The following is a 26688-nucleotide window of genomic DNA, read 5'->3' as shown; positions in this document are numbered from 1 at the left end:
TGCTATCACTTGGTATAGCTACATCTATCAATACAGCTTCCTCTGCTTATCCATCACTACTGTCAGGTTGGTTAGCCATCACCAGTTTGCCTGTCTGTATCTCTAAGTCCCACAGTATCTTAGCTTCATCATTCTTGACCATCCTAGGGGGCGGCGCCCATTTTGACCTGAGGACTTTCAGGCCAAACTAAGCACAGTGTATGCTATGCCTGCCACTTGGTTATAGCGTTGCATCTACACCCTGCCTGCTAGCATTTTGCACCACAAAAACACATATTTTCACAATTTATAAGAGAGTGACGCTTCTTTATTGAACGCTCTGTATGTGAGACTTTCCAGTGTTGCCTCACCAGACAGTAAAGGGGACAACACTGAAATAGAGATGAATTGTACCTGACAGCAGGGAAGTTGTAGTGAGGCAGTAACACTGTGTAAACAGACGGTGACATCAAGAGGTGCACACAATAAAAAACAACTGAGCAAAAAGCAGTGAGGGAGCCGGGCACTGATAGACAAAAACATGTTTCTACTGCAGTGGCCTCTACAGAACAAATGGTATTTTCTTTTGATGGCATACAAACCAGGAGCGCCTGAGTTAATGTTTAAACCCACTGTAGGGTGTCTTCCTCTCTCGTGCTCACATTTTTTAGAATTATTACCAACATAACACAGTCTTGCCGGGGGCGGGGCCACTGGGGGGGGCAGCAAATTTTACAGAGTGGCCAGTGCCCTCCCTACATACATGGAACATTTGTTTGGCAGCTTTTTGTATAGCATATTTCCACGTGCTGAAGCTGCAGTTAGGGGGAATTCTGCAGTGGCAAACATGGTGTTCGAAGCAGAACTTCCCAGGGGAAAAACTAAATTAGATTAAAGCTTTATTTTGTCATAAAGATGGTAACCCTCTTAAACAGTTAATCTGACTGGTGATTCTGTACATACGGTGACCACTGAAAATGAATTCAGTTGTAACAATACTTCAAGGGCACCACTGCAGCCTCAAAACACAGCTTGAACATTTAGATGTTCGTGATGTCACTGATGACACGTCTATCAACTCTGCTTTGGTTGATAATGTCCACCAACGGGGAAGACAGGTTATTATTATATAAAACTAATTTCATGTGTTTCACAGTTTGTTGAAGCTACTTTAATTTGCTGGACTTGAATCTGAAAATAATCCAAAGTTGATGATGATGATCTACAAAGTCTCCAAGATTTTTATTTATCCTTGTGAGCGGTAAGAAGAGAGGAGGTGAAGTGTATTTGTGTTGGTGAGGTGAAGGCTGGTTAGCTGTGCTGGGAAAAATACAGTATTTACATATGTACAGTTAGGAAAATAACCTCTTGTATCAGCCTGTCTCAGTCTCAGCTTCTTCTTTTTTCACAGCCTTTGATATATACACTATATTACACACAATAAATCTCCCAACTATACAGCACGTGACTTTTTGCACTGAAGGAAATCTGATTCACGAGGAATTCTGTTCGGTCTGTCCATGTCATCAGCTTTTTATACATCATTAAAAAGAAATGTGTTGGCTTTTTTGCATTTAACATCAAGAACCATGATTTGTCAACACAAGCAGTCCAAGCAGGTCACCAACAACCCAGAAAGTTCCTGGAGCAAGATGCTCTGCTCAAGTTCCTCTACTGCCGTTTGCAGATTGTGGAGCCTCAGGTGGAGGGAGGGGAAGGAGAGGAGGGGGAGCGGGGAACGGGGCTCGGGCTGGGAAAATGGACCGGTTTGTGCATCGGACTCGAACGGCAGCTTCCCGGTTCTTCTTCCACCTCCCTCCTGGCTCCTCCTCTTCCTTTTCCTCCCCCTGCTCCGTGCCCCTCCAGTCCCTCAGAGTTCTCCAGCATCTCCTGGATGAGAGGAGGCATGGAGCCAGGGATCTCCATTTTCAGTGTGATCACTCGCTCTGCTCCTAAGAGAAAGCGTTTCAGAGAGAAGGTCAGCATAACGGCCTTGGTGGAATAAAACATCACAGGAGGAATGAATTCTTAAACTTTAAAATTCATTTACTTTTCATTTAGATATTAATGAAGGATAATGCACTGCTGGGAAACCACCATTACATTTTAGATAAGAAAGATCATGAGTCCAGCTGTAGCTCTAACAATGTTTGTTTCAAACACAAGAGGTTAGTATTTGCCAGTTAATGTGTGTGTGTGTAAATGTGTTACCTTTAACACTGATGCTCCTGAGGTCAGTAATCTTCATCAGTATCTTGGGGAACATGCAGGGTTTGTCAGGCCGCCTCCTCCTCACATAGAGCTACAGACACAGGTGATGAACATTTTAGGAAGAGGTGTTATCATCCACGATAATACCCATGTACAGTGCTCCCTCGTTTATCGCGGGAGTTACGTTCTAAAAATAAATCCGTGACGTAGTCAGCTTTATTTCTTACAATTATTATAGATGTTGTAAGGCTGTAAAACTCCTCACACTTTCACACTTTTCTCTCTTGTTTAACACTCAAACCTTCGTAGAAAAATAAGCCCAGTATTATAGAATGAAACCAAACCCGCAGGTGCCTTTGATGGTGCAAAATGTTTAGTTGACATTGCTGTTTTGTTTTTTTTTTTGGGGGGGGGGGGGGGGGAACTTACAAACATACAGCGCAGGACTTCAATGCTAGCAATCAAAGATTTATGTACATTTGACAAGCTGAACACATTCTGTACTGGACAGGAGACACAGCACGAGATTGATTGACAATGGTCTGCAGCCAATCAGGACGCAGAACACAATGTGCTGTTAAAAAAAAGAAAAAAAGAAAAGCAAGATGGCACAAAAAAATCAGCGAAACAGCGAGGCCGCAAAAGGTGAACCGCGTTGTAGCGAGGGACCACTCTACACGTTTTTAGTGACTTTCCATGGAAAACACATTTTAGCTCTATTTGTGCTTACTTAAAAGCCCTTCGTTTAGCTTTACTGCTGATGCCTGCAGACTCCAAGTATCAAGAAAATGTTTTTCAGTATTTTGTGTTGTCGAAATATTCTTCAAATACTGAGACATGATTTTGAGGCTATATCACCACGTTTAGTAGGAACAATTGAATGAAACTCATACACGCTGTAACACACTGATGTATTTACACACAACCAATTAACCGTAATGCCCCATAACCCAGGACGGCGAACCAATGTGCACATCAGGATAGGCCCGGTCTCTGATTGATGGGGTTAATGTTGCATCTTTACTTTCACTGGTAACTGTTGTGGTGATTCGGTGCAATAGAAACACAGCTGAACTGAATTGAAATGAAGTGAACTGAATATAAGCAGCATCTCAACATTTTCTTTGATATTCCAACAGGAGCTGCTTGAATGATGCCGGTCAGAGCACTCCTGAGATTAGTGTTTAAGAATGTGCATCAGCAGTTAACCATCAACTGTTTTCTAATCAGCACTGATGTACGCTAAAACTCTCCAAACACAAATAAACAGCTTTAACCAAAGAAATGCAAAGAGCAGTTTACACTACGGACAAACCAAGAAAGAAGCACCAAGTCTTCATGGAGTAAAATATTCATGCACAGATGGAATAAGTATTTAAATTAGAGCTGGGCGATAGAACGATAACGATATGTATTGCGAAATAACTTTTTCTCGATAAAAAAGTTAAACTATTGTGATAGGCCTCACCGCTCTTGTTCTCTTAAAAAAAAAAAAAGAAGAAGAAGAACAGCCAATCCAAATTAACGAACCAGAGCCGAACCAATCACAGCCGCAACGTCACGTCACGTGACTTGTTACGTACAGCACAAGTGCCAAGCCGCACATGTGTATTTGTTTGGGAAGCAGCCAGCCGCCGTGCCGCCCGGGTAATGGAGGAAATGAGTGTGCCGACTAGAAAAATCAACCGAGAGCGTGACCGAAGGTTACCGAAGAGAAAACAGATGATGGTTCCAACGCCGGAGAGATTGTCGAACGGAAGAGCCACAGAAGTTCCGTAGTGTGAAGGTATTTCGGCTATTTCAAGTCTGACAACAAACAGAGTAGCGTGCACTGTAAATGTGCCGAAAGCAAGTCTGGAAATACAATAAAGCGGTGCAGCTCAATCTCTGAATGGAAGCGCTAATTCGTCATTCGGCTTTTGTCAGACTAAAGTAACTGTAACTGAAATAATATTTAAATAAAAACAAGCTGCTGATTATTTCACATTTTACTTGTGAGCAACAGCACATTTAAATCTTACAAATATAGTTATTTGGCTTATATCGTGATAGATATCGTTATCGCCTGAAATGAAAAAAACATATCGTGATATGAAAAAATCTCATATCGCCCAGCTCTAATTTAAATAAATGGAAAGAATGTTATTTAGGGTTATACAGTAGCATTGAAGTAACTGATTACTTGACTACAACAAGTAAAATTCAGGATTCCTCTCTTGCTCTTCATGACCAATCATTGTTCTCCACTGAAACTAGTTCAACACACGTGGGCAGCTACTAATCTCTATCCTGTCAGCTGAACACACTCTCTCTCTCTCCCTCCTCCTCCATCAGTGCGCATCAGTGAGTCACACCGCCGCGTGAAGTGGCGTGTGTCCTGATTAACATGAACATGAGCGCCAAATGTCACTTTATTAAGATAACTCCTTTTAAAGCTTTGTGCCTTCAGTAAAGACACACTGTGCTTAGAGCGCAGAAACACAGATACGCACATCTGTTCAACTGCACACGTTAGTTTTGTACAGCAAAGTTTATGCTCAAGAATGGAAGTCGAGTAATAACTTAAAGTCTAACCTTCAAAGCTTCGAGCATCGGCTCCTGAAGAATATCCACCTTCTCTGATTCCTCCAGATCCTGACGATCTGTGAAAAACAAATAACAAACACAAAGCATCGCTTCAGTGTCAGTATGTCTCCTTTGTCTTTCCTTTCACTCATGCTGCTGCGACACACAGTGCAGTACCTCCACAGAGCAGGCAGATGGCACTGAGTAACCCCGTTTCTGCATCGTCCATTTCCAGCGGGAGCAGCTGGTTGGCAAAGGCGAACACCAGGTCTGTGAGCGGTCCAAACCCGGCGTTGTGCATCTGAGTACGATTGAGGGTGAGGCCGTCGGAGAAGGTCATGGTGTCCTTCTCTGGAGTGTAGCGGGTGCAGATCCTCAGAATCTAGGAAAAGGATTCATTATCTGTTTAGTAACTCTTTGTTATAACGGAGGCCGACGTGTCAGAGGCGTTCAGTTTCCATCCGCGACGTCTGTTTGTGAGAAATTGTTTATTGCAGCTTGCAGGAAATCCTCACCAGTATGTCGAGGCATGCGGCTTTGAGCAGCGTGATCTGATCAGCGATGGTTAGGGTGGTGAAACCTGGGAGCTGCTTAGCAAACTCCACTGTCTTAATAATGCATTTGGTAGACAGTTCGCTGAACTTGTCCCAGAGACTCACATCCAGAGCCACGCGCTGCTCCGAGCTGTTGCTCTGCAGGATAGAAGAGAAACCAAAGGCCGATTGAATAAAAATCAGTTTTTGACCTTCAGTTTTTGAACTCACATACGCTCGTCTGTGTGTGTGTGTGAGTACCGTGGTGTATTTTCCCAGCTGACAGAGGGAGGGGAATGTATCCTGATGGGCCCGGCGAACTCGTTCGATCATCTGCTCCATGTCTGCTGACAGGACGTAGAGCTCTGTGTCGGGCTGCTTCTTCTCTTCCTTCTTCTTCTTTGTTCGGTCATTTCGCACCACTTGGAATGGAAATGAAGATGAGAGGATTTAGCTGAGAACATTCATCCCCATGAAGAATCTGCAATCCACCGTAAGACGTCGGACACCTGAAATACTTCCCCGTTTAATATGCAGCCACTTCACTTAGCACATGGACTGGAAACAACTAGCCTGGAGACTGTTTCACGAATTAGCCCTAAAAGTCCAAAATTATTAAGTTTCTTTTTATTTGCAGATTGACTCAACACTAAACGGGGGTTCATGTCTCAAACTGCTGCTTACAGTTAACACCACTCTCTTTTTTCACAGGAAGCAAAATCTGCCAAACAGCATCTGTTCCAGACCAGGGTAAGGGAAAGTTTTCCTCTTCATGAAATAAATGAGTATAATCACATCTACTACATTCATACTGACTTGATTCTTGGTTCACACGCTGTGCATTATGAAATGATATGAAAAAGCAGCCAGCATAGACATGCAGGAGCACTAAAGCTTTCAGGGCCATGTGTTAACTAGGAACGACCACCAGAGGGAGACAAACAACAAGGTTAGAATACAGCACTGAGGCCCAGAAGTCAGGAAAAGTCTTTCCCCATAAACACATATACACCCCCTGTAAGTGCTTCCTATCTAATATTCACATAAGTCTGAAATGCAGGGATTGAAGCACCGACCTTCTGATTAGTAGCCGACCAACTCTACCTCCTGAGCCACAGCCACCCCAAAGAGTAAAACTGCAAGACCTCTAAGCAACTTAAAGCATTTGCCTGCTTAAGAAGCTGCCTTTCTTCCACACACCCACAAAAATCAACCTGCGCCCGTACTCACGCTCTTTAGACATGCCCACATCCAGGCACTTCTGTAGTCGACATGACTGACACCGGTTCCTCGTCACTTTGTTGATGACACAGACTTTGTCCCGGTGGCACGTGTACACCATGTTCTTCTGGATGCTCCTCCGAAAGAAACCCTGACAGAGAGAAACAGATGTTGAGAAAAAGGGTAACAGAAAGCGCTGTGAGCGTGGGCAGGAGCTGGAACTGGAATGAAAACTGCAGAATTATTTCAACTGTAACAAGTGTAATCCTGAAGTGACTCATTCAGCTGATGGGCTGCTGGGCGGAGGTCTAACAGAACATGAGTCTGACCACAAGCACATCAAAGCACACACACACACACACACACACACACACACACACACACACACACACACACACACACACACACACACACACACACACACACACAGCAATATCAAAGCAGACACTAATTGCACAGACAGATCCTTTGTGTGTCTCTACAGGATTAGATGAAGCATAAAGGTCGTGACCTCTTTGCTGACACTTTCTGCAAATACTCCGAAGTCTCTTGCTCTATACGCTGCCATTTAAGTTGGCTTTCAAACTGTAGATGAAGTTTTATGGTCCAGAAGGAGCACTGTGGCTTAGTGTGCATGTTTTCCAAACTCAAGTGCTTATGTTTCGCTGCCTACCTTGCAGCCTTCGCAGGCGCTGACTCCATAATGGTATCCTGATGATTTGTCCTGGCAGACAAAGCAGGGTTTGTAGATACGAGGTGGTGGAGGAGGTGAGGGAGGACTGGGGACAAGCAGGTCCTCCCCTGAGCTCGTGCTCTCGGTCTCTATGGCTGCAAAAGAGATTTACATGCAATCAGGCTACAATTTACAAAGAGCAAATAATCCTCATTTATGTCATCCTGGAGCTCTGCCTGTCTGAAAGGAGACTTTTCTTTAACCTTCAAGTGACTGAGTGGAGTCGTTTATGACACACATGTATTTATTAGTGCCGATGTGGCCTTTTTTGGACTGATTCTTATTCTTATATAGTGCTTTTCTACTCTCCTGGAGGACTCAAAGCGCTGTATACAACACGCCTCATTCACCTATACACACAAGCACTCTATGCTTTGTCAGTGCTTTAGCTAACATACACATTCATACGCATTCATACTCTGATGTATGCATCAGAGAGCAAGTGGGGGTTAGTATCTTGCTCAAGGATATTTGGCATGGAGACTGAGGGAGCCAGGAATCAAACCACCTTCTGATCTGCAGATGACCTGCTCTACCTCCTGAGCTACAGCCACCCCGTCCATCATCCATCAGTGTTTTTCATCCAATGTTCCTTGTCTGGGTTCAGATCACAGGGGTACCAGTCTCAGCTGAGCAGCCCAAACTTCCCTCTCCTTGGTCACGTCTTCCAGCTCATCCAGGGCTGGGGGCACACTGAGTTGTTCCCAAACTGGCCAACATATATACTCCCTCCTGGGTCTGATCCGGGACCTCCTCCCAGTAGGTTTTGCTCGGAACACCTCGCCTACAAGGTGTCCAAAAGGCATCCTAGTCAGACGCCTAATTCAACTCAACCAGCTTCCTCTCGAATGACCGAGCTCCTCACGCTATCTCTAAGAGCACAGCCACCCTTTGAAGGAAACTTCTCGTTCTTTTGGGGATTCCCCAGAGCTCAGGCTAAAAACTACTCACCTGGGATAGTAACTCATCCCTCACCTGGTTCCTTTTTGGACACTCAAAAATACATCGTCAAGTACAATCAGGCTATGAAAGCAAGTGAGGAGGAGATATCACTGGAGTACTCGCTAGTCATACTCTACCTGTGGATGGAAATTACTGATGCAGTGTTAAAGGAGGGCTTAAAGGTACAAAATAATATTTTATTTCAATGCGACAACATTGTGCATGCCCTGAACAGTTACAGGGATAAGTTCCCTCAGTTACTGGCTATCACTGTAGTCTTGCACTGTAATGCTGTTGCTGCCACAACAGCAGCTGCTGCAATCACAGAAAACGTTTTGAGGTACATTCCTCACCCCTAAATGTGAGATAGTGAAAGGCCATGGGTATCTGGTTGGTGTGGGCAAACAAATAACGGAAAAAACAAAACAAACTAATATGGATATTTATTATAATTTATATTTAAGGGAACTTCTGAGATGATGTTAGCCGAGCAAACTCACAGTAATCAGCTCAACCATCCAGCACCGGACACACTTGGCCCGACAAAGCTGGATCACATCAGCCTGCTGATCAGAGTTGCTGTGTGTTAGCACTAAGTGCTGCTCTGCTCCTGAGTCTCTGTCAAAGCTGACGCCTTGTTTTGTTCAAAGGTAAACTTCAACGGTGATTTACTTTGGAGGTCTCGGCCCTTCAGATTAACAAACCCTACTCCCTCTCCCACTTTGCCTCCTCTGACCTAACACATTCTCTCTCTCTCTCTCTCGCACACACACACACACACACACACACACACACACACACACACACACACACACACACACACACACACACACACACACACACGTCTACCCTCCCCCTTTAGTAGCCATACCAGACATTCCTCTATGGAGGAGATTCAACTCCCCTCTACTCTGCTGTGCTTCTGTTTACACAGAGAGAAACGCAGAGATCCTCCTCCTCTGCCGCATCATACCATTCCTCCATCTTCTCCTCACTTCATCTTTCCTCTATTTGCCTTTGCTCTCTTCTCACTGACACTCTAGCCATGCATTCCCTGAAGCACCGTCTGACCTCTTTTAAACTTCTCACTCAGACCCGCCTCTCGCCATGCGTTCCCTCCCCTCTGCTTACCAAGTGCCTCTTTCTCTGTTTTCATCTTTGTGTTTGTTAATCTCTTCCTATTGCTTTCCACTTCTGCTTCAGTGTGTCGGACATGACGGCCACAGGCAGCAGTGTGTCCACGCACACACACACACACGCACACACACACACACACACACACGCGCACACACACACGCACACACACTGCAGCGCTGGAGCTGTGGCTCCAAACGAGGGCAAAGGTCTTTACTGTATAAGCGAGTAAGAGGGCATCTCCAAAGACGGGTCTCCAACTTGATTTAGGAACAGATGCTAGTGTTTTGATCAATTTTGAGCACATCTACAGTTATTCATTTGAAATAATTCTACAAAAAAGCAAACAAACAATAAGACAAAGATTTAAGTAAACAGATCTTTTTATGTCACAGTGTTTTGGGGGGTTGGATTTAAATTTAAAAAATAAATTTATTAAACATATTAAAGACTTTTAATTTCCTGAAATCAAAACTTTAGGAATTTTGGAACCAACAACTGGAGACAGCTGCTGTAAATGTTGGGCCAAGTTTCTCAAGAAGGGAAACTTCAGCATCTGGTGACCTCCATGGTTCCTGTCTTCACACACTTACTGACCGCAGAGGATTTTTAGCTCATTTTTGCAAAGAATAATCCCAATAATTACAACTAATCACAGTTTTTCCAGTCCTTTTAAGCCTGTGACTACAGGAGGCTTATAAAAAAGCTGAGAGGAAACTTGGACACAGTACCTTCAGTGAGGTAATCACTGCGTCATTTTGCCACCCATGTGCAAAAACTCAAGAGAACTCTTTCTAAAGACCCGATTGTATCAAACACTCTCAAGTTACTCTATAAAGAGGAGTGAAATGAGTTTTTCCTATCAGGCACATTGTTTGGGGATATGCGTGACTAGGATGGCCAGACGTGGAAAAGCTGCTGCCCTCACCCTCAGAGCTGTGGGTGCAAAGTAAGCTGTCCTAACCAGCAAACCTGCACGGCTTTGATGTAGAAAGTGAACAGCAGAATGTACATGTCACAGAGAGCTGAAGAATAACCACTCGACCAGAGAGCAACCACATTCTGCACCAGCATGTGGACTTTAACCTACATGAAGACTGCTGCTGCCAGCGTTAGCCACACACGGCAATCTGATCTGGCATCTCGCATGCAATATGTCACCAAGTGCCTCGTTTCATTTTATAAACACTTTTTCTTTTTAGGAAACTCTGCACAACTGAGTCAATGACAGGTGCAGACAGGAAAATATATAGTAGCACCTCGGCAGACAGTCCTGCTTACCATAATATTTTATTCAGTTACAACGTTTCAGCCTGTGTGACCTTCGTCAGTGTTTCATAAACACTTTAAATATGATGTATTTAATAAGAAATGTGAATAAAGGCTTAAAATGGCACTCTGATATACATACAGTGTACATTTGATTGTTTTGTTCTGTGACTTTTTAGTATCCATTCATTCAACCGATGTGAAAAATAATAAATGTTCAAATGAACTGCAAAATAGAATCAGGTGGCCCTCTCAAGTACAATCTGAAGTGAGGTTATGGCACTGTAACCACACATAGCACTACATTACAAATACTTTCATAAGTGATCATGACAGACAGACAAAAATCTTTCCATTGAGAAGCTATAAAGTACACATTTTTTTCTCTTTTACTTTTGAAATGATTCCTATAAATATGATGATTTAGTTTCCTTTAACGGTTGCTGCAAAAATAGATTGGTGGTTTCAGCTGTAGTGATTTGGGTGGAGTATCAGTATACATTTGGTTTGCTTTAAAAAGGCACAAACTAAAGTTGTACCTTTAAGGAAGAGAAAAGATCGTCTTTTAAAGCTCTATGGTCATGAGATAAGAGCTTTTGTCTCAATAAGATGAGAGGCCAGCTGGGCCGTGTGTTCGGTTTATCAGCCCTTTAGTTAGTCATCACCTCTTTTGTTTCTTATCAGGATCCTCTAGTTAAGTTTTTCCAACCTGAACCAGAACGTTAGCTTTACTGTCCCGATGCAGTACAGACGCACACAATGAAATGCTTTTCTAGCTGCACTGTGCACACATACGAAATAAAACTTTATCCAAAAGTTAGTTTAACACCTGCAGCTAACTAGTAAAGCCCATATTAATTTGAGCCTTGAGGTTTACTCAGGTCAACAAATGGTTAAACCCTTCAGAGTCTGGTGTGCTCAGCCAAACTGTGTCCTGGGGTCAGCTCACGACCAGCAGCAGCAGCATGAAATGTTAGCCAGTGCTGGGCTGAGCCGTTTCACCAATCTGATGTAAAATATTGTTAAATGGGAGCCCCAGGCAGTCATGGCATGGCGCCAGCAAGCCTCTGCTGAATAGAGAGTGTGATCTGCCAGCTTAGAGACCAGAAACACAGAGAGACGGCAACCAGGAAGTTCTTAAACTTGACTTTCATACCATCTTTATTACTTTTGAAGAATTTTCTTGGTTAGACACTAGCTCGTTTCACCTCTAATCGAGCAATATGGATGAAATTCCCCCATCATCTTGTTCCATATCACAATGATAACGAGCTGTACTGAAAAGCTCATTGCAGCTGGAATCAGCAGTGACGTGGCTTACACCAGCGGTCCCAAACCCCCGGGGCCACGGACCGGTACCGGTCTGTGAGTCGTTTGGTACCGAGCCGCGAGAGTTGAGGTTTGGGGTGAAATTCATGGTTTTCAGGGTTTTCACCATTAACTTGTGTGTCTTATTTTGAAAGAAATATTTATGTGTTACTATAGCGACCAGAGAGCATTAAGGGGCAGAGAGGAGGATGTTACTCTAAATGTTGTTAATGCTAATAAAGTTACACAATTACACAGTGAATTCGCGTTTATTATTATATTTACAAAATACAACAGTTTTTGTCTTGGTCCTGTCATTTTATTTTGTTGTATTTATCCGTCACACCTTAAAGGCCGGTGAAAATATTGTCTGACATTGTCTGACCGGTCCGTGGTGCAAAAAAGGTTGGGGACCGCTGGCTTACACGATTGTCTAACAAGTGAACGCTCCCTGGTTTGATTCCTGAATGAGAGACAAACCAAACATGCAGAACTACCTGCTGTAAGCCTGCAGCTGAAAGTACTGCACTGAATGGGATGACGATGTTCGTGTTTGGCTTATTACATTGTGTAATAATGATTAAATCAAGTTATTTCATAACTATCAACAATCCTGTAAATCCAGTATTGCCAAAAAGCAGTGACTACACAATGATGTGCTCACTCTGACCTAATAACATAACGCAACCACAAGGACAGCTTGTATTACACACACTTGCCACATTGAACTATAAAAGGCCTTATGGTTGAATTTTATGCCTAAGATTCATATTTCAAAGTTTGTTAAACTGATTTTATGCTGCATTTATTTATTTATTTTTTAATGTAAATAACAGACCAAAAGACAGACTGACCAATCAGAACGCTGCATTTGGCAACAAGTGCATTTGTAGCTTGCGGTACGCTCAGCGGTATTGAACATATCCCGGTCAATCGGATCTCTGACATGATCTATTTGGCTCCTCAAATGTGGCCCCAACTCTGCCAACAAGAGCTCAAACTGTCCGACTGACATCCTGAAATATGTACGGAGGCTTGCACAGTGCACTACTTTCAGGCGTAACAGCACTAACAGCTTCTTCTCTGCTGGCTCTGTGAATGAACTCTTGCTCCAATGTCTTGCACTGCAGCTGAGAGCGACAGTCGTTGTTCTGCTCTGCAGCCAATGAGCTGTGGCAGCACGTCAACCAGTTCTCCTCTTTCTGCAGATCCAGGTTAGAGTGACACAGCTCGCAGTAGTTCTCCAGAGCGGAACAAGGACTTCTGTCTCCAGCTGTAGTCCAATGTGATGAAGCTCAACTATGTCCTTCAAGAGATCCTCTGCAAGGATCCAGCTGTGGATCGCCACAACAGAAACTTAGCCCACTGAGTTGGCAGTCAACATTTTCTCAGAAAAACAAAAAATAGAAATAAATGACCATATGAAAGCTTATCTAGTTTACATTTTTAAAACTTACTCAACAGTTTGCAATGACTAAATTTCAGCAAGTGACAATCTTTCGGCATGAAATGCAATCAAGGCATTTGGAAACTATACAAGTCAAAGTTTCTACCGCCAACATTTTGGCCTCGACTGTAGTCGCAGCTCCAAAGCACTGACCTTCAGGCTTAAAAATGCAGAGTCCAAAATCAGTAGCCGTGTCCATCTTTGACATACAGTCAGTGGATATGAGCGATAATTAGCATGTTACGAATATGAAACAACAAAGTGTTTGTGTGGCTGGTTTACATTTCATTCTTTCTCATGCATCCAGTGATGAGACCAGGACATGAAGATGTGAACTGTACACCAAGATTTTGTATAGCAGAGGACTGTGTCTCAAGCAAATCAATTAATAAGTAGGTTTCCATGACTACTCTTTAACATTTGTATGATAGGATACACACCGACACACAGGAATACAAAAAACACCTTTTTTTTCTTTTCTCTTTTTTTGCACACTTCAGTTAAACTTGGCCAGCATACCCTTGCATTCCCAGACAAACTGTGAATGTGACTGTGTGTGTGTGCGCGTGTGTGTGCATCACTGCCTCCAACAGACAGAAAGAGAGGTCATCCAGTGCAGAGAAATGATGACTGGGCAGCTGACACAGGAAAGAAAGAGTTAGATAGAAGGAAGAATAAAGGGAGGGGGAGATGTAGGTCACTTCCCAATTGTCAGTGAGTCATTGCTCTGGATCACACCCAACAAACATTCAAGAAGAGGGACACACACACACACACACACACACACACACACACACACACACACACACACACACACACACACACACACACACAGCTTCTGTGTTGTTGCTGAATATGTGTGCCTGGGTCTGTGTATAGCCTTTGGCCTTTGAACTTGTTTGACACTCTTCATTCCAGTCACGCAAAGACACACACACACACACACACACACACACACACACACACAGGGCAACCATCCCCATCTTTACAGCCTGGATTTACGAGCGCTCCTCTCTTGTTCCTATATGCCCCCCCTCCCCTCTCACCAGCTAACCAGAGTCCACTTTGCACTTTTCCTCTTTATTGCTTTTACTCAGTTGTGCAAGCTGTGACATCACTGCAGCATCACCACAGGGTTACAGTCTGACTCTCAGGCTTAGTGCTTCAGCCATGTCACAGTGGGGTGGGGCAACACTGTCGAATCATATCAATGAAGTTATGTATTTATATATTCTCGTGTTAGTCCTGTGACACATGCGCAGCCCATCCCGAGTGAATGCGACCTTTAGCAGGCTTTAACAACCCTCCCACAACTGGGATGCACCAGTTGTGAAATTCTAGGTAAATAACAGTGTTTCAAATCAACAATTTGCATTAGTAGATACCGAGATTTTATTTCTAGTTGTTGTTGCTATTTACTTGCCAATCTGTTTCAATTACCTGACCCATTTGCGGTCAATATTCGGCCAACAGCTGATGTCTCTACAGTTTGAGTTTGTTTTTGTCCCCCTTTTTGTACCAGGGAGGAAGTGAAAGCAGCAGCGCTATTAATATCAAACATCACTGAACATTTAGCCAGTGCAAAACGGAGGTGACACAACAGATGAATACTGGCCACTGTAAATCACATCTAATTCCCTGAGATCAGTCAGCAGGGCACATAATGGCTGAAACTGATATTCTGCATACATATCATACCTCATCGAAGCATCAAAGTGTCTGGATGGTAAATTTATGCACCTTATATGGTAAGGAGCAAAGATTATTCCACAACTGAGGCCAAACAGTGCGCCATCACCTCCCCCGATTACTTCTTAAAGCAAAATTCTTATGCATACTATGTATGTGTGTGTACATATATATACACACATGTATGTATATATTATACACACATGTATATATATATATATATATATATATATATACATATACACACACACACACTGATAGCTTAGGGTGAGAGGAAGGGTACACCCTGGACAGGTCGCTGGTCTGTCACAGGGCTAACACACACAGAGACAATCATGCACACTCACATCTCATACATGTGTGGTTTTGCCATTATGCACCAAAATGACGCCGTCATCATGATACTCAAACTCAGAGGATAGTCATTATCATAAACTGGAATATTCTTTATCAGTCATTCATATCTTTACAGTTTAGACACACCGAGGTTAACTGGCTGATGGCACCATGGACGCAAATATCAACGGGCAACAACGTCACGTAATGATGTCAGTTACCATGGTTTGTCTGTTGTGTCAGATCAATGTAGCGATTTTGTGACAATGGGCTGAAAGACTTTAGATCACTAAAGACTTTTAACTTCAATAACAAAGATTTTGTCCTGGGCTGAAAAGGGAAAAAAAACAATATAATCAAAATGAACAAATAATACCAATAAAAGATGCCTATGGGCCTTAGTTGTTACCGAAAACATTAATCCCAGTTTTATTTACAATCTGCGTTTGTTTCAGTTTCAAGTGTGTGTGTCCAATAGTTCATTGGTAACTAAATAAATAAATGTACGATTATATGAACACTTTATAGAATTGTAAGTTTATAATATGGACACTTGCGACAAACCACAATTTTAATCGGTAGATTAAGCGCATTCTTAATTCATAACTCAAAGTTTGGCTTAAAAAAAATGTCTGAAAGTGGTGAAAAGGTACTGATCAAAATTAGCTAAAGCCCGAGATGACACACAGCATGTGTCAATTACAATTGAAAAAGAGGAAACGCGATGACAAAGTGAAACAGCTGGGACCAGTTTATGTCTTTATATTTTTGTCCAAACCCTCCTGACACAGAGGTGACAGCTGTGACCAAAAGCTCACAAAAGCTGTAAAGACTTTAAAGCACGTTATTAATTAAGGACACTAGCTAAGAAAAGCTAAATGGTGTAGCTGTGTCCTCACTTCTCATTCAGCAGGCTAAAAACAAACCGTGGCAGCTCGAAGAGGATGCTGGCATGTGTCCCAGCTGGCCTCAGCTAACGGATGTACTCATTCCCTTCAGCTGACAAGAATACTCCAGCATGAGCGCTGGATTATCCTGCACTCCCCTGGTACTTGTTTTAACTCATTTAAGTACTACTACAGATCTATGGCCGATGATGCAGCGCTCTGTGTAAAACTCCAACATGACAAATAATCTTTGTCTCACTCACAGTGGCTGGATCCGCTCCAGTGCCTGCCGGTCAGCAGAGACCCTCCAAAGGGGCGCTGGAGTCCTCCTACAACGGACAAGAGTCCCTTCTCCGGCCCGAGCCCCGGGGGTCTGTGGTAGTAGTCCATGCTTAGAAAAGAGCCCGTGCTTGGGCTGCTGGGGCTTGGGCTTAAACCCACAACATCCACGCTTTCGTACATCTCCGAGAGGCGGGAGTCGGGATGTGGTCTCTGTGTGGTAAATAGAGGGAGGGGGGGAGAAGATCAAAGCGTCCTGGACGGCGATGAGAGAAAGAGGAGCGGAGGGAAGGAAGAGTTCACATCTTCATAACAGACTGATAGGAGCCAGAGGAGGAGGAGGAGGATTCCCGGTGACCTTTCAGGCTTCGGACAAACGTAGTTAACAGTCAAACTTTGCCGTCTTTTGTGATGTTATTCATGTATTCTTTTGTGTCTCTTTCACAAATTAAACATCGCTACAGTCCAAATGCTACAAGTGCTAACAACCCAAGTGCCGCTGCTACCTCGAAGCCCTGAAAAGACGAAAAGACTAAAAGCCAGGGGAGAGAAACACTGTCGCTCCAGTCGCCTCTCGCACCGTCACACAGTCGTGTGTCATGTTTTACTTCATAGTGAGTGTGGGCTGCCGCCTGCGTCCGCTGATCCACAGCTCCTATTTTCTATTAGGCTAAATATATCGTGTCATACAACTTGCCCCTGAAGCCACCCAGGTGAAGTCTTTTTCACCGACATTGTGCTCCGTAATGTCACAGCCAGTACACTCTGTCCTGAAATCCACGCACGCTGTCAATGAATGTAACCAAAGCCTTAAAGTAAATCGGTCCGGTCGGTTGGTGCGTCGCTCGCTCCGGTTTAGAGAGTGCACGCATTAAAAGCAAAAATACGCAAAAAACCGAAAAAAAGCCCAAATGTGCAAATGTGAGCGGTGTGGGACTTTGAAGTTGCTGCTGTATATGCAAAGAGCAGAATATCCAGAGGTGAGGAAAGCTGGAGAGATAATCCGAGGCAGTCAGGAGCGCTGCTTGTTGCTAGTAGCTGAGGTCCAGCAGCGGTACACGAGTGTCCTGTGGTAACCCCCACTCTGTACCCGACGGCCTCTCTCTCTCTCCCCCCACCCTCTCTCTCTCTCCTCTCTCTCTCGCTCTCTTTCTGGTTGGTGAGAGACACCAGCTGCGCACGAGCTCCCCCTACTTGTCATGCGCGAGCCTCCAAATAAAACCTACCTGCTTTGTTCCACCAGGAGGAGGGTATAGAGTTAAAGGAAATGATCTTAATCGTGGCTTCCCTTGCCCCCATATAAGGGCTTTCGGAGATTTGCCTGTCCCATAACAGTTTGGTAATGGAGTAAATTTAAACAGTACATTTTAATCACTGAACAATTCACTTGCAGCAGTTTGGCCCACTGCCATTCCCCAACTTCCCTTTACTAGATTATCTTAAAAGAAATGAGTGTGTGAGAAAGACCTCTTTTCTACCACTCGGTTATTCTAGCTTTGTATATTCCAATTTTTAAATTAAGTTTTATCCTTTTTTAAAAAAATTCATTTAAGTTTCAATGAGTTTCCATAATGGATTTTCTCCTTTCAGTTTAGATTTTATTATTTGAAAAAGTTTCAGTGTTTGAATCTTTTTAGTAACTTCTCTATGGAGGGCATGTATCAGAGCCAATACTTAGTTTTGAGATGCAGTTTACATTTTGTGATAGTTTAAGTTTCTACTTGCACAACATTTTCAGCTATAATATATATTTCACTTTTTATTCCAAGAGAATTGTCAGATAAACTAATGTTCTACATCCAAAGTGTATTTACTCAGGCTCAACAAATGAGGGGACAAGGAATCATGTAAGCTCCATTTTAACGGAATTCAGTATCAAGATACTGTAAAATCTGCTGTAAGTATTCAGCATAATCAAATGTTGAACAACTGCTGCACAGCAAGTAACTGAGAGGCCATTAAAGCACTATAGTAAAAATGAAAAATCATTGTAAAAAACAAACAAACATCTTTTTTCAAAGATACACTTGGGCAAGTCTTGGATATAGCTGTGTTTTGCACCAAATCCTAACCTGAAAAGGGTAAGCAGGGGTGCTGTGTTTTCAGTGGGGAGGTGCTGTTATCAGGTAGGTGACTAGATCTGTTGAGGGATGCCGTTCCAGAGTTTAGGAGCTACAACTGAGAAAGCCTGTCCGGTCTGGAACAACAGGCACTAAAACCTGCTGGTCAACTGACGCAAGCGAGCAGTGTGGGACCATAAACTATAAATGCTCTGTGTGCACTAAACTTTTATTTTACACTGTTCAAATATTTGATGCCTATGTTCTGAGCTATAATCCATTTTTGTAGGGTTATGAGAAGGCTTCGACAGTGACATCAACAAATATAGAAAACAGCTGACAAAAAAATATGCTTTCATAAATGCTGGATTTAATTGAGCGCGCACACCTACATTAAACCTTAATGTTAAGCCTCTGTCTATCCATTATTCTGTCAACTTACATTTGCAGTATCTGTCAGCAGAAAAGCAGAACAGCAGCTGCTAACCATCACAAAAAACAACAAGGTTAATAAATAAAATGTTTTATGCTATTTGACTCAGAAAAATACATTTAACACAAATCTCAACTACAATATTAAATTATTGTGTAAGGACTTGAGCATATCACGTTTTTACATTATAAATGGCAACAAATACATAAAAAATAAATAAATACTGTCAAGAATAAAGAGTCTATGTGCTGAATATACAGAAAAATATGAAGTAGTTGCTTAAAAGCAACTTCATAAAGATAAAGAGCAGTAAATGGACTTTTGGACTGTGTAGGAGGTAATGACAGATGGTGCTGTGACAAGGATACTGGAAAAAGTTTGGACACGCCTTCTCATTTAACGGTTTTTCTTTATTTTTACTACTTTCTTCATTGTAGATAGATACTGAACATGTCAAATATATGAAGCAAGATTTATGGAATTATGTAGCAAAGAATAAATAAAAAAATAACTCTAAATATGTTTTATATTCTAGATTCCTGAAAGTAGCCACACTTTGCTTTGTTGACAGTACTGCAAACCCTTGGCCTTTTCTCAGTGAGTTTCATCATGTAGTTGTCACAGAGACCCAGTAGGTGTAATTCTAGTTAAAGGTATAGTCTTGAATTTGTTGTTCTTCATGGTTTTGGTTCTCTTTATTGTTTTTCTGCTGGTGTTATATTCTTGGTTCCTAGGCTTTAGGTTTCTGTTACTTTGTTACTTTCTAATCACGCTTGTCTCCATGTACCCTCTGTCTCCTCAGTTAGTTGTGTCTCCATGTCTCAGTGTCAAGTCGGCGGCTTTGTAAATGTCTCTTAGTTCCTGTTTTACTTTGAAAGTCTTGTGTCCCGTACTTATTGTTTGCAGTTTTGCTTTCTCCACATCTCGTTATGTGTGATTTCTCCCAGCTATGTTTTCCTCCTGTGTCTCATTCCCTCATTATCCCTTTGTGTATTTAAGCCCTGTGTTTTCCTCTGTCTGTTGTCATGTTGTATCCTCTTTGCTGTGTGTTTCTTCCGTGCTCCTAATAATGTCCTAGTTCCAGTTTAGTTTCCTAGTTTGAGTTCTGTGTTCTTGAGGTTTTTATATGGTTATACAGCAATAAAGCTACCTCCTTAAGTTCATCCATCTGTATCTGTGAGTGCGGCTTTTGGGACCTCATCCTGCCTGCCACAGCATTACATGACAAAAGTTACCTGAAATGATTTCACTTCACAGCTGTGCACTGTCAGGGTTCATTTGTGGAATTTCTTGCCTTCTTAGTGGGGTTGAGACCATCAGTTGTGTTGGACAGAAGTCAGGTTGGTACACATTTGAAAGCTGTTAGAATTCATATTATGGCAAGATGCTAAGTAAAGAAAAACGACACTCCATTGTTACTTTAAGAATTGAAGGTCAGTCAGTCTGGAAAATTGCAAAAACTTTGAATGTGTCCTGAGTGCAGTTGCAAAAACCATCAAGCGCTACAATGAAACTGGATCACACGAAGACCGCCCCAGGAAAGACCAAGAGTCACCTCTGCTACTGAGGATAAATTCGTCCAAGTCAACAGCCTCAGAAACCTTAAGTTAACAGAACCTTAGATTAGAGCCCAGATAAATGCCACACAGAGTTCCAGTAGCAGAAATATCTCTACAACAACTGCTCAGAGGAGACGGTATGAATCAGACCTATATGTCGAATAGCTGTTAAGAAACCACAACTAAGAAAAAGCAACAATCAGAAGAGATTTGTTTGGGCCGAGAAAAACATGGAATGAACATTAGACCAGTGGAAATCTGTTTTGGTCTGACAAGTCAAAATGTGGGATCTTTGGTTCCACCTGCCGTGTCTTTGTGCGACACAGAAAAGGTGAAAGGATGGTCTCTACATGCATGGTTCCCACCGTGGAGGTGTGATGGTTTTGGGGGTGCTTTGCTAGTGACACTGTTGGATGATTTATTCAAAATTGAAGACACACTGAACCAGCATGGCTACCACAGCATCCTGCAGCGGCATGCCATCTCATCCAGTTTGGGTTTAGTTGGACCATCATTTATTCTTCAACAGGACAATGATTCCAAACACATCTCCAGGCTGTGTAAGAACTTGTCATGGTCCTGAGTCTGAGGACTCAGTGTTTTGTGTTTCCTTATGCTTTTGTTCATTCCGAGTGTGTATTCTGTTGTTATTTTGCCATTTGTTAGGTTTCTGTTCTTTGCCTGCCTGCTCCCACTTCTCTGTGTTCCCTCTGTCTGTCCATGGTGTTATTGTGTCTGCTCATGAGTCTGCCTGTCAAGTTCAGTATCCTGTCTGGTTCTCTGTCTGTTAATTTCCTGTTTTATTCTGAAGGTTCATGTCTGATGTGAGTGTGTTCAGTTTACATTTCCCCTGTCCCGTCAGCTCTGATTTCTCCCTGCTGTGTTGCCCTCCTGTCTCTTATCCCCTGATTACTGGTGTGTGTATTTAAGCCCTGTGTGTTCTCCTGCCTGTTGCCGGTTCGTCTGTATTACTCCATGTAAGTCCGCGCTTTTCTGCATTCATCTGTGTCTCTCTGCGTTTTTGTATCCTCCGTCAGTCTGCGTCTCTCTGCCTTTCACCCCGTGTCCTGTGGATTTCTAGTTGCTCTTTAGTTTTCCCAGTTTAGGTTTCCGTTAGTTTGTCTCATTATTCGTTTTCTGTTCCTGCCACTGACACCTTGTAAATAAACTCCACTAATCTTTTCATACACTGCTTGCTCTTGGGTCCTTTTTCCAACTCCACACGGCTCGCCTCGGCAGCCGTGACAGAACTATTTGACCAAGAAAGAGAGTGATGGAGGCCTGGCCTCCACAGTCACCTGACCTAAACCCAATGGAAATAGTTTGGGACGAGATGGACCACAGAGTGAAAGCAAAAGAGCCAATAATTCAATTAGATTCAATTCAATTTTTTATTTAATATAACGTCAAATCACAACAACAGTGGCCTCAAGGTGCTTTATATTGGACAGTAGATTGTACAATAACAGATACAGAGAAAAATCCAACAATCATATGACCCCCTATGAGCAAGCACTTTGGCGTCAGTGGGAAGGAAAAACTCCCTTTTAACAGGAAGAAACGTCCAGCAGAACCAGGCTCAGGGAGCGAAGTGCTCTAATAGGGTGATATGGTACTACAAGGTCATTAAGATAAGATGGGGCCTGATTATTTAAGACCTTGTAATTTTAATTTTAGAGATGTTGCACAAATGGAAGAAAGCAGTCTTACATATTTGTTTAATATGTGCATTGAAGGACATATCCTGGTCAAAAATGACTCCAAGGTTCCTCACAGCATTACTGGAGGCCAAGGTAATGCCATCCAGAGGAAGAATCTGGTTAGATACCATATTTCTAAGATTTTCAGGGCTGAGTACAATAACCTCAGTTGGATCTGAATTAAGAAGCAGAAAGTTAGCGGCCATCCAGGTCTTTATGTCTTTAAGACATTCCTGCAGTTTAACTAATTGGTGTGTGTTATCTGGCTTCATGGACAGATAGAGCTGGGTGTCATCTGCATAGCAGTGAAAATGTATGCTATGTCTTCTAATGATGCAGCCTAAGGGAAGCATGTATAATGTAAACAGAATTGGTCCTAGCACTGAACCCTGTGGAACTCCATAATTAACCTCAGTGTGTGAAGAGGACTCTCCATTTACATGCACAAATTGGAGCCTATTAGATAGATATGATACAAACCACTGCAGCGCAGTACCTGTAATACCTACAGCATGTTCTAATCGCTCTAATAGGATATTATGGTCGACAGTATCGAACGCTGCACTGAGGTCTAGCAGGACAAGCACAGAGATGAGTCCACTGTCAGAGGCCATAAGAAGATCATTTGTAACCTTCACTAAAGCTGTTTCTGTGCTGTGATGAGCTCTGAAACCTGACTGAAACTCTTCAAATAAACCTCTGCAGATGATCTGTTAGCTGTTTGACAACTACTCTTTCAAGAATGTTTGATATGAAAGGAAGGTTGGAGATTGGCCTATAATTAGCTAAGACTGCTGGGTCTAGAGATGGCTTTTTGAGTAAAGGTTTAACTACAGCCAGCTTGAAGGCCTGTGGTACATAGCCGATTATTAGAGATAGGTTGATCATATTTAAGATCGAAGAATTAATCAATGGCAGGACTTCTTTGAGCAGTTTTGTAGGAATAGGGTCTAAAAGACACGTTGATGGTTTGGAGGAAGTAATTATTGAAGTTAACTCAGAAAGATCAATTGGAGAAAAAGAGTCTAACTTAACACCAATGGTACTAAGAGTAGCTGTAGATAATATTACATCTGTGGGATGATTATTGGTAATTTTTTCTCTAATGATAAAAATGTTATTTGTGAAGAAGTTCATGAAGTCATTACTAGTTAATGTTAACGGCTCAACAGTATTCTGACTGTTTGTCAGCCTGGCTACAGTGCTGAAGAGAAACCTGGGGTTGTTCTTATTTTCTTCAGTGATGAATAGTAAGATGTTCTGGCTTTGCGGAGGGCTTTCTTATAAAGCAACAAACTATTTCTCCAGGCTAAATGATGATCCTTTAAATTTGTGACACGCCATTCCTCTCCAGCTTACGAGTCATCTGCTTTAGGCTACGTGTTTGAGAATTATACTACGGAGTCAGGTACTTCTGATTAGAGACCTTAGTTTTCACAGGAGCTACAGTATCCAGAGTCGTACGTAGTGAGGAGGTAAAATTATTAATTAACAAGATAATCGACCTCTGTTGGGGTAGCGTTCAGATAGCTGCTCTGCTCTATGTTGGTACAGGGCATTGAAGATGATAACAGTGGGTGGATTATATTCTTAAACTTAGTTACAGCGCTTTCAGAAAGACATCTACTGTGATGAAGTCTACTCTCCACCGCTGTGTAATCAATTATTGTAAATGTAAATGTTATCAGGAAATGATCAGACAGGAGAGGGTTTTCAGGAAACACTGTTAAATGTTCAGTTTCTATTCCATATGTTAAAACAAGATCTAGAGTGTGATTAAAGTGGTGGGTGGGTTCTTTTACATTTTGAGAGAAGCCAATTGAGTCTAATAACAGATTAAATGCCATGTTGAGGCTGTCATTTTTAGCATCTACATGGATGTTAAAATCACCCACAATAATTTTTTTTATCTGAGCTTTCAAATGAATTAAAAGTCTGTCTTGCTCTTTAGTTGATTAATAACAAGTGCTCAGGATCTCTGGGAACTCCTTCAACTCCATTTAAGGTGGAAGCTCATCCAGAGAATGCCAAGACACACCTTCTCATTTAATCTCTTCATGAGATAGTACTTGTAATCACTGTATTGCAATCTAGTCTGACAATTAACATCTAACAACCTAACAATTTCTGACAACAATTTGGCTGTCAGATGGCATTTGACAACCAAGAAACTAGAGCATAAATTTGCTACATTCAAGGACATCTGTACAAAGTTTGTAGTCCAGTTATCCAGTCTTCCTGGTACTGATTTCTGTGTGGACGAAATGTAGGATTATTTTGTCAGTTAAGGGTTCAGTAACTCAATTTTATAAGTAGATGTTATTAAAAGAATATTGGACTTTTTAAATATCTGAGCTTTTGCTAAAATCAAGCCGTGTGTGATTGTATTTCTGCACATGTAGGCTCATATTAGTAGTGGTCCATGCATTACACAGTCTTAACCACACACAGCCTGGGCCCTTTGCCTGTAGGTGAGTGTGTGTCCTTGCTGTGAGGCCTTGCTGCATTGATTGGCTCATGGTTAAAATATGAAAGGGGAATCACATCACATTTATTGTTACCGGTTAATCGATGCAGGGAGTTTAATCTATGGGAACCGCGAAGGCAGAGGTGAAGCGAGGTGAAAATGGGGATGGAAGAAAGGGTGGGTGGCTGAAAAGAGCAGGAGGAGGATGATGAGAATGAGGATGGGGGCTGATGGGTTAAATGTAAAGGCACCAACCGGAGAGAAACGAACAGGTGAAATGGCAGGTAATAATTTTCAGATAATTTAAGCGGATATTTTATTTTCTTGGAATCAGAAGTGGGAATAACATCATAAGCAGTGGAAGGAGACAGTTTGAAATGGACACATTGACCAGTAGCACCATTATTCACCCTAAAATATTACATGTTTTATTCTATCCATCCATCCATCCATCCATCTTCTTCTGTTTATCTGGGGCTGGGTCGCGGGGGCAGCAGCCCAAGCAGAGAAGCCCACAGCTCCCTCTCCCCAGCCACCTCCTCCAGCTTATCCAGGGGAACACCAAGGCGTTCCCAGGCCAGCCGAGAGATATAATCTCTCCAGCGTGTCCTGGGTCAGCTCCGGGGCCTCCTCCCGGTGGTACATGCCCGGAACACCTCACCCAGGAGGCATCCTTGTCAGATGCCTGAACCACCTCAGCTGGCTCCTTTTCGATGTGGAGGAGTAGCGGCTCTACTCTGAGCCCCTCCCGGATTGCTGAACCTCTCACCCTATCTCTAAGGGAGAGGCCAGTCACCCTTTGGAGGAAGCTCATTTCCACCACTTGTATCCGCGATCTCGTTCTTTTGGTCACTACCCACAGCTCTTGGCCATAGGTGAGGGTAGGGACGTAGATCGACCGGTAAATTCAGAGCTTCACTTTTACACTCAGCTCTTCACCACGACGGACCCGTGCAGCGTCCGTATCACTGCGGCCGCAGCACCAATCCGTCTGTCGATCTCCGGCTCCCTTCTCCCATCACTCGCGAACAAGACCCCGTGATACTCCTCCACTTGGGGCAGGAACTCATCCCCGACCCGAAGTGGGCACTCCACCCTTTTCCGGCTGAGAACCATGGCCTCAGATTTGGAGGTGCTGATCCTCATTCCCGCTGCTTCACACTTGGCTGCGAACCGTTCCAGTGAGAGCTGGAGGCCCTCACCTGATGAAACCAACAGAACCACATCATCCGCGAAAAGCAGAGACGAGATTCTGAGGCCACTGAAGTGAAAGCCCTCCGCCACTTGGCTGCGCCTAGAAATCATTTCCATAAAAATTATGAATTCTGTTTTATTCTAAATGCATATAATATGTTCTCATTGAATCTACCCACCAGTGGTTGGTGTCTAATATGCTTTCTATTTCCATTTTTGGGCCTCTGTTGGTTCCACGTAAGCACTGACAGTCCCAATTCTAACAGCATAGATAATAACATAAAATATTTTCAGTTAGTTCACACGACTTAGTACATTTTGAAAGTTCCTCAAATTAATCCTCAAATTTTGTGATAGATGTTTTAGTAGAATTGTAATTATGCTGGCTTTTTCAGGTTTGTTAGCATGCTGAACAAAAATGAACATGGTAAATATTATATCAGCTTTACATATTGGGAGCACTTAATAGAAATCTCCAGTACTTTGTGTTTAGTGCTGGAAAAAATTATTTGATTAAATTGTAAATATAATCCTCACGCTACTAGTGATGGGAATTTATACAAATTTAGCGATTCTAGTTCTATTATCGATATGTCACTTATCAGTTCTCTCATTGATTCTCATTGGCTCCATTTTGAGAGTCACCACCATCGCTAAGCAGCAATAAAGAAGCTACATTCATGCAAATGAACTGCATGCTGTGGGTCCAATGTTTGTGCATGTGTGTTGAGGTATTTCCCCT

At 42.6% G+C, this 26688-nt stretch overlaps 1 protein-coding gene across 1 annotated transcript; it reads right to left on the bottom strand.

Moving 5' to 3' along the window:
* Positions 1 to 285: 285 nt before the first annotated feature.
* On the bottom strand, positions 286 to 17657 carry LOC113021358 (retinoic acid receptor alpha-B-like). Its single transcript, XM_026165983.1, has 9 exons — positions 16518 to 17657; positions 7183 to 7337; positions 6519 to 6660; positions 5550 to 5710; positions 5271 to 5447; positions 4933 to 5137; positions 4765 to 4832; positions 2191 to 2281; positions 286 to 1931 (listed from the first exon to the last, which is right to left on the bottom strand). Exons 1-9 carry the CDS (start codon positions 16714 to 16716, stop codon positions 1678 to 1680), a joined length of 1452 nt encoding a protein of 483 aa, XP_026021768.1. The 5' UTR covers positions 16717 to 17657; the 3' UTR covers positions 286 to 1677.
* Positions 17658 to 26688: the final 9031 nt, after the last annotated feature.

This window comes from Astatotilapia calliptera, chromosome 4 (genome assembly GCF_900246225.1).
Source record: "Astatotilapia calliptera chromosome 4, fAstCal1.2, whole genome shotgun sequence".
NCBI lineage: Eukaryota > Metazoa > Chordata > Actinopteri > Cichliformes > Cichlidae > Astatotilapia > Astatotilapia calliptera.
Note: the sequence above shows the minus strand (reverse complement) of the source record. Positions and strands in the feature narration are given on the sequence as shown.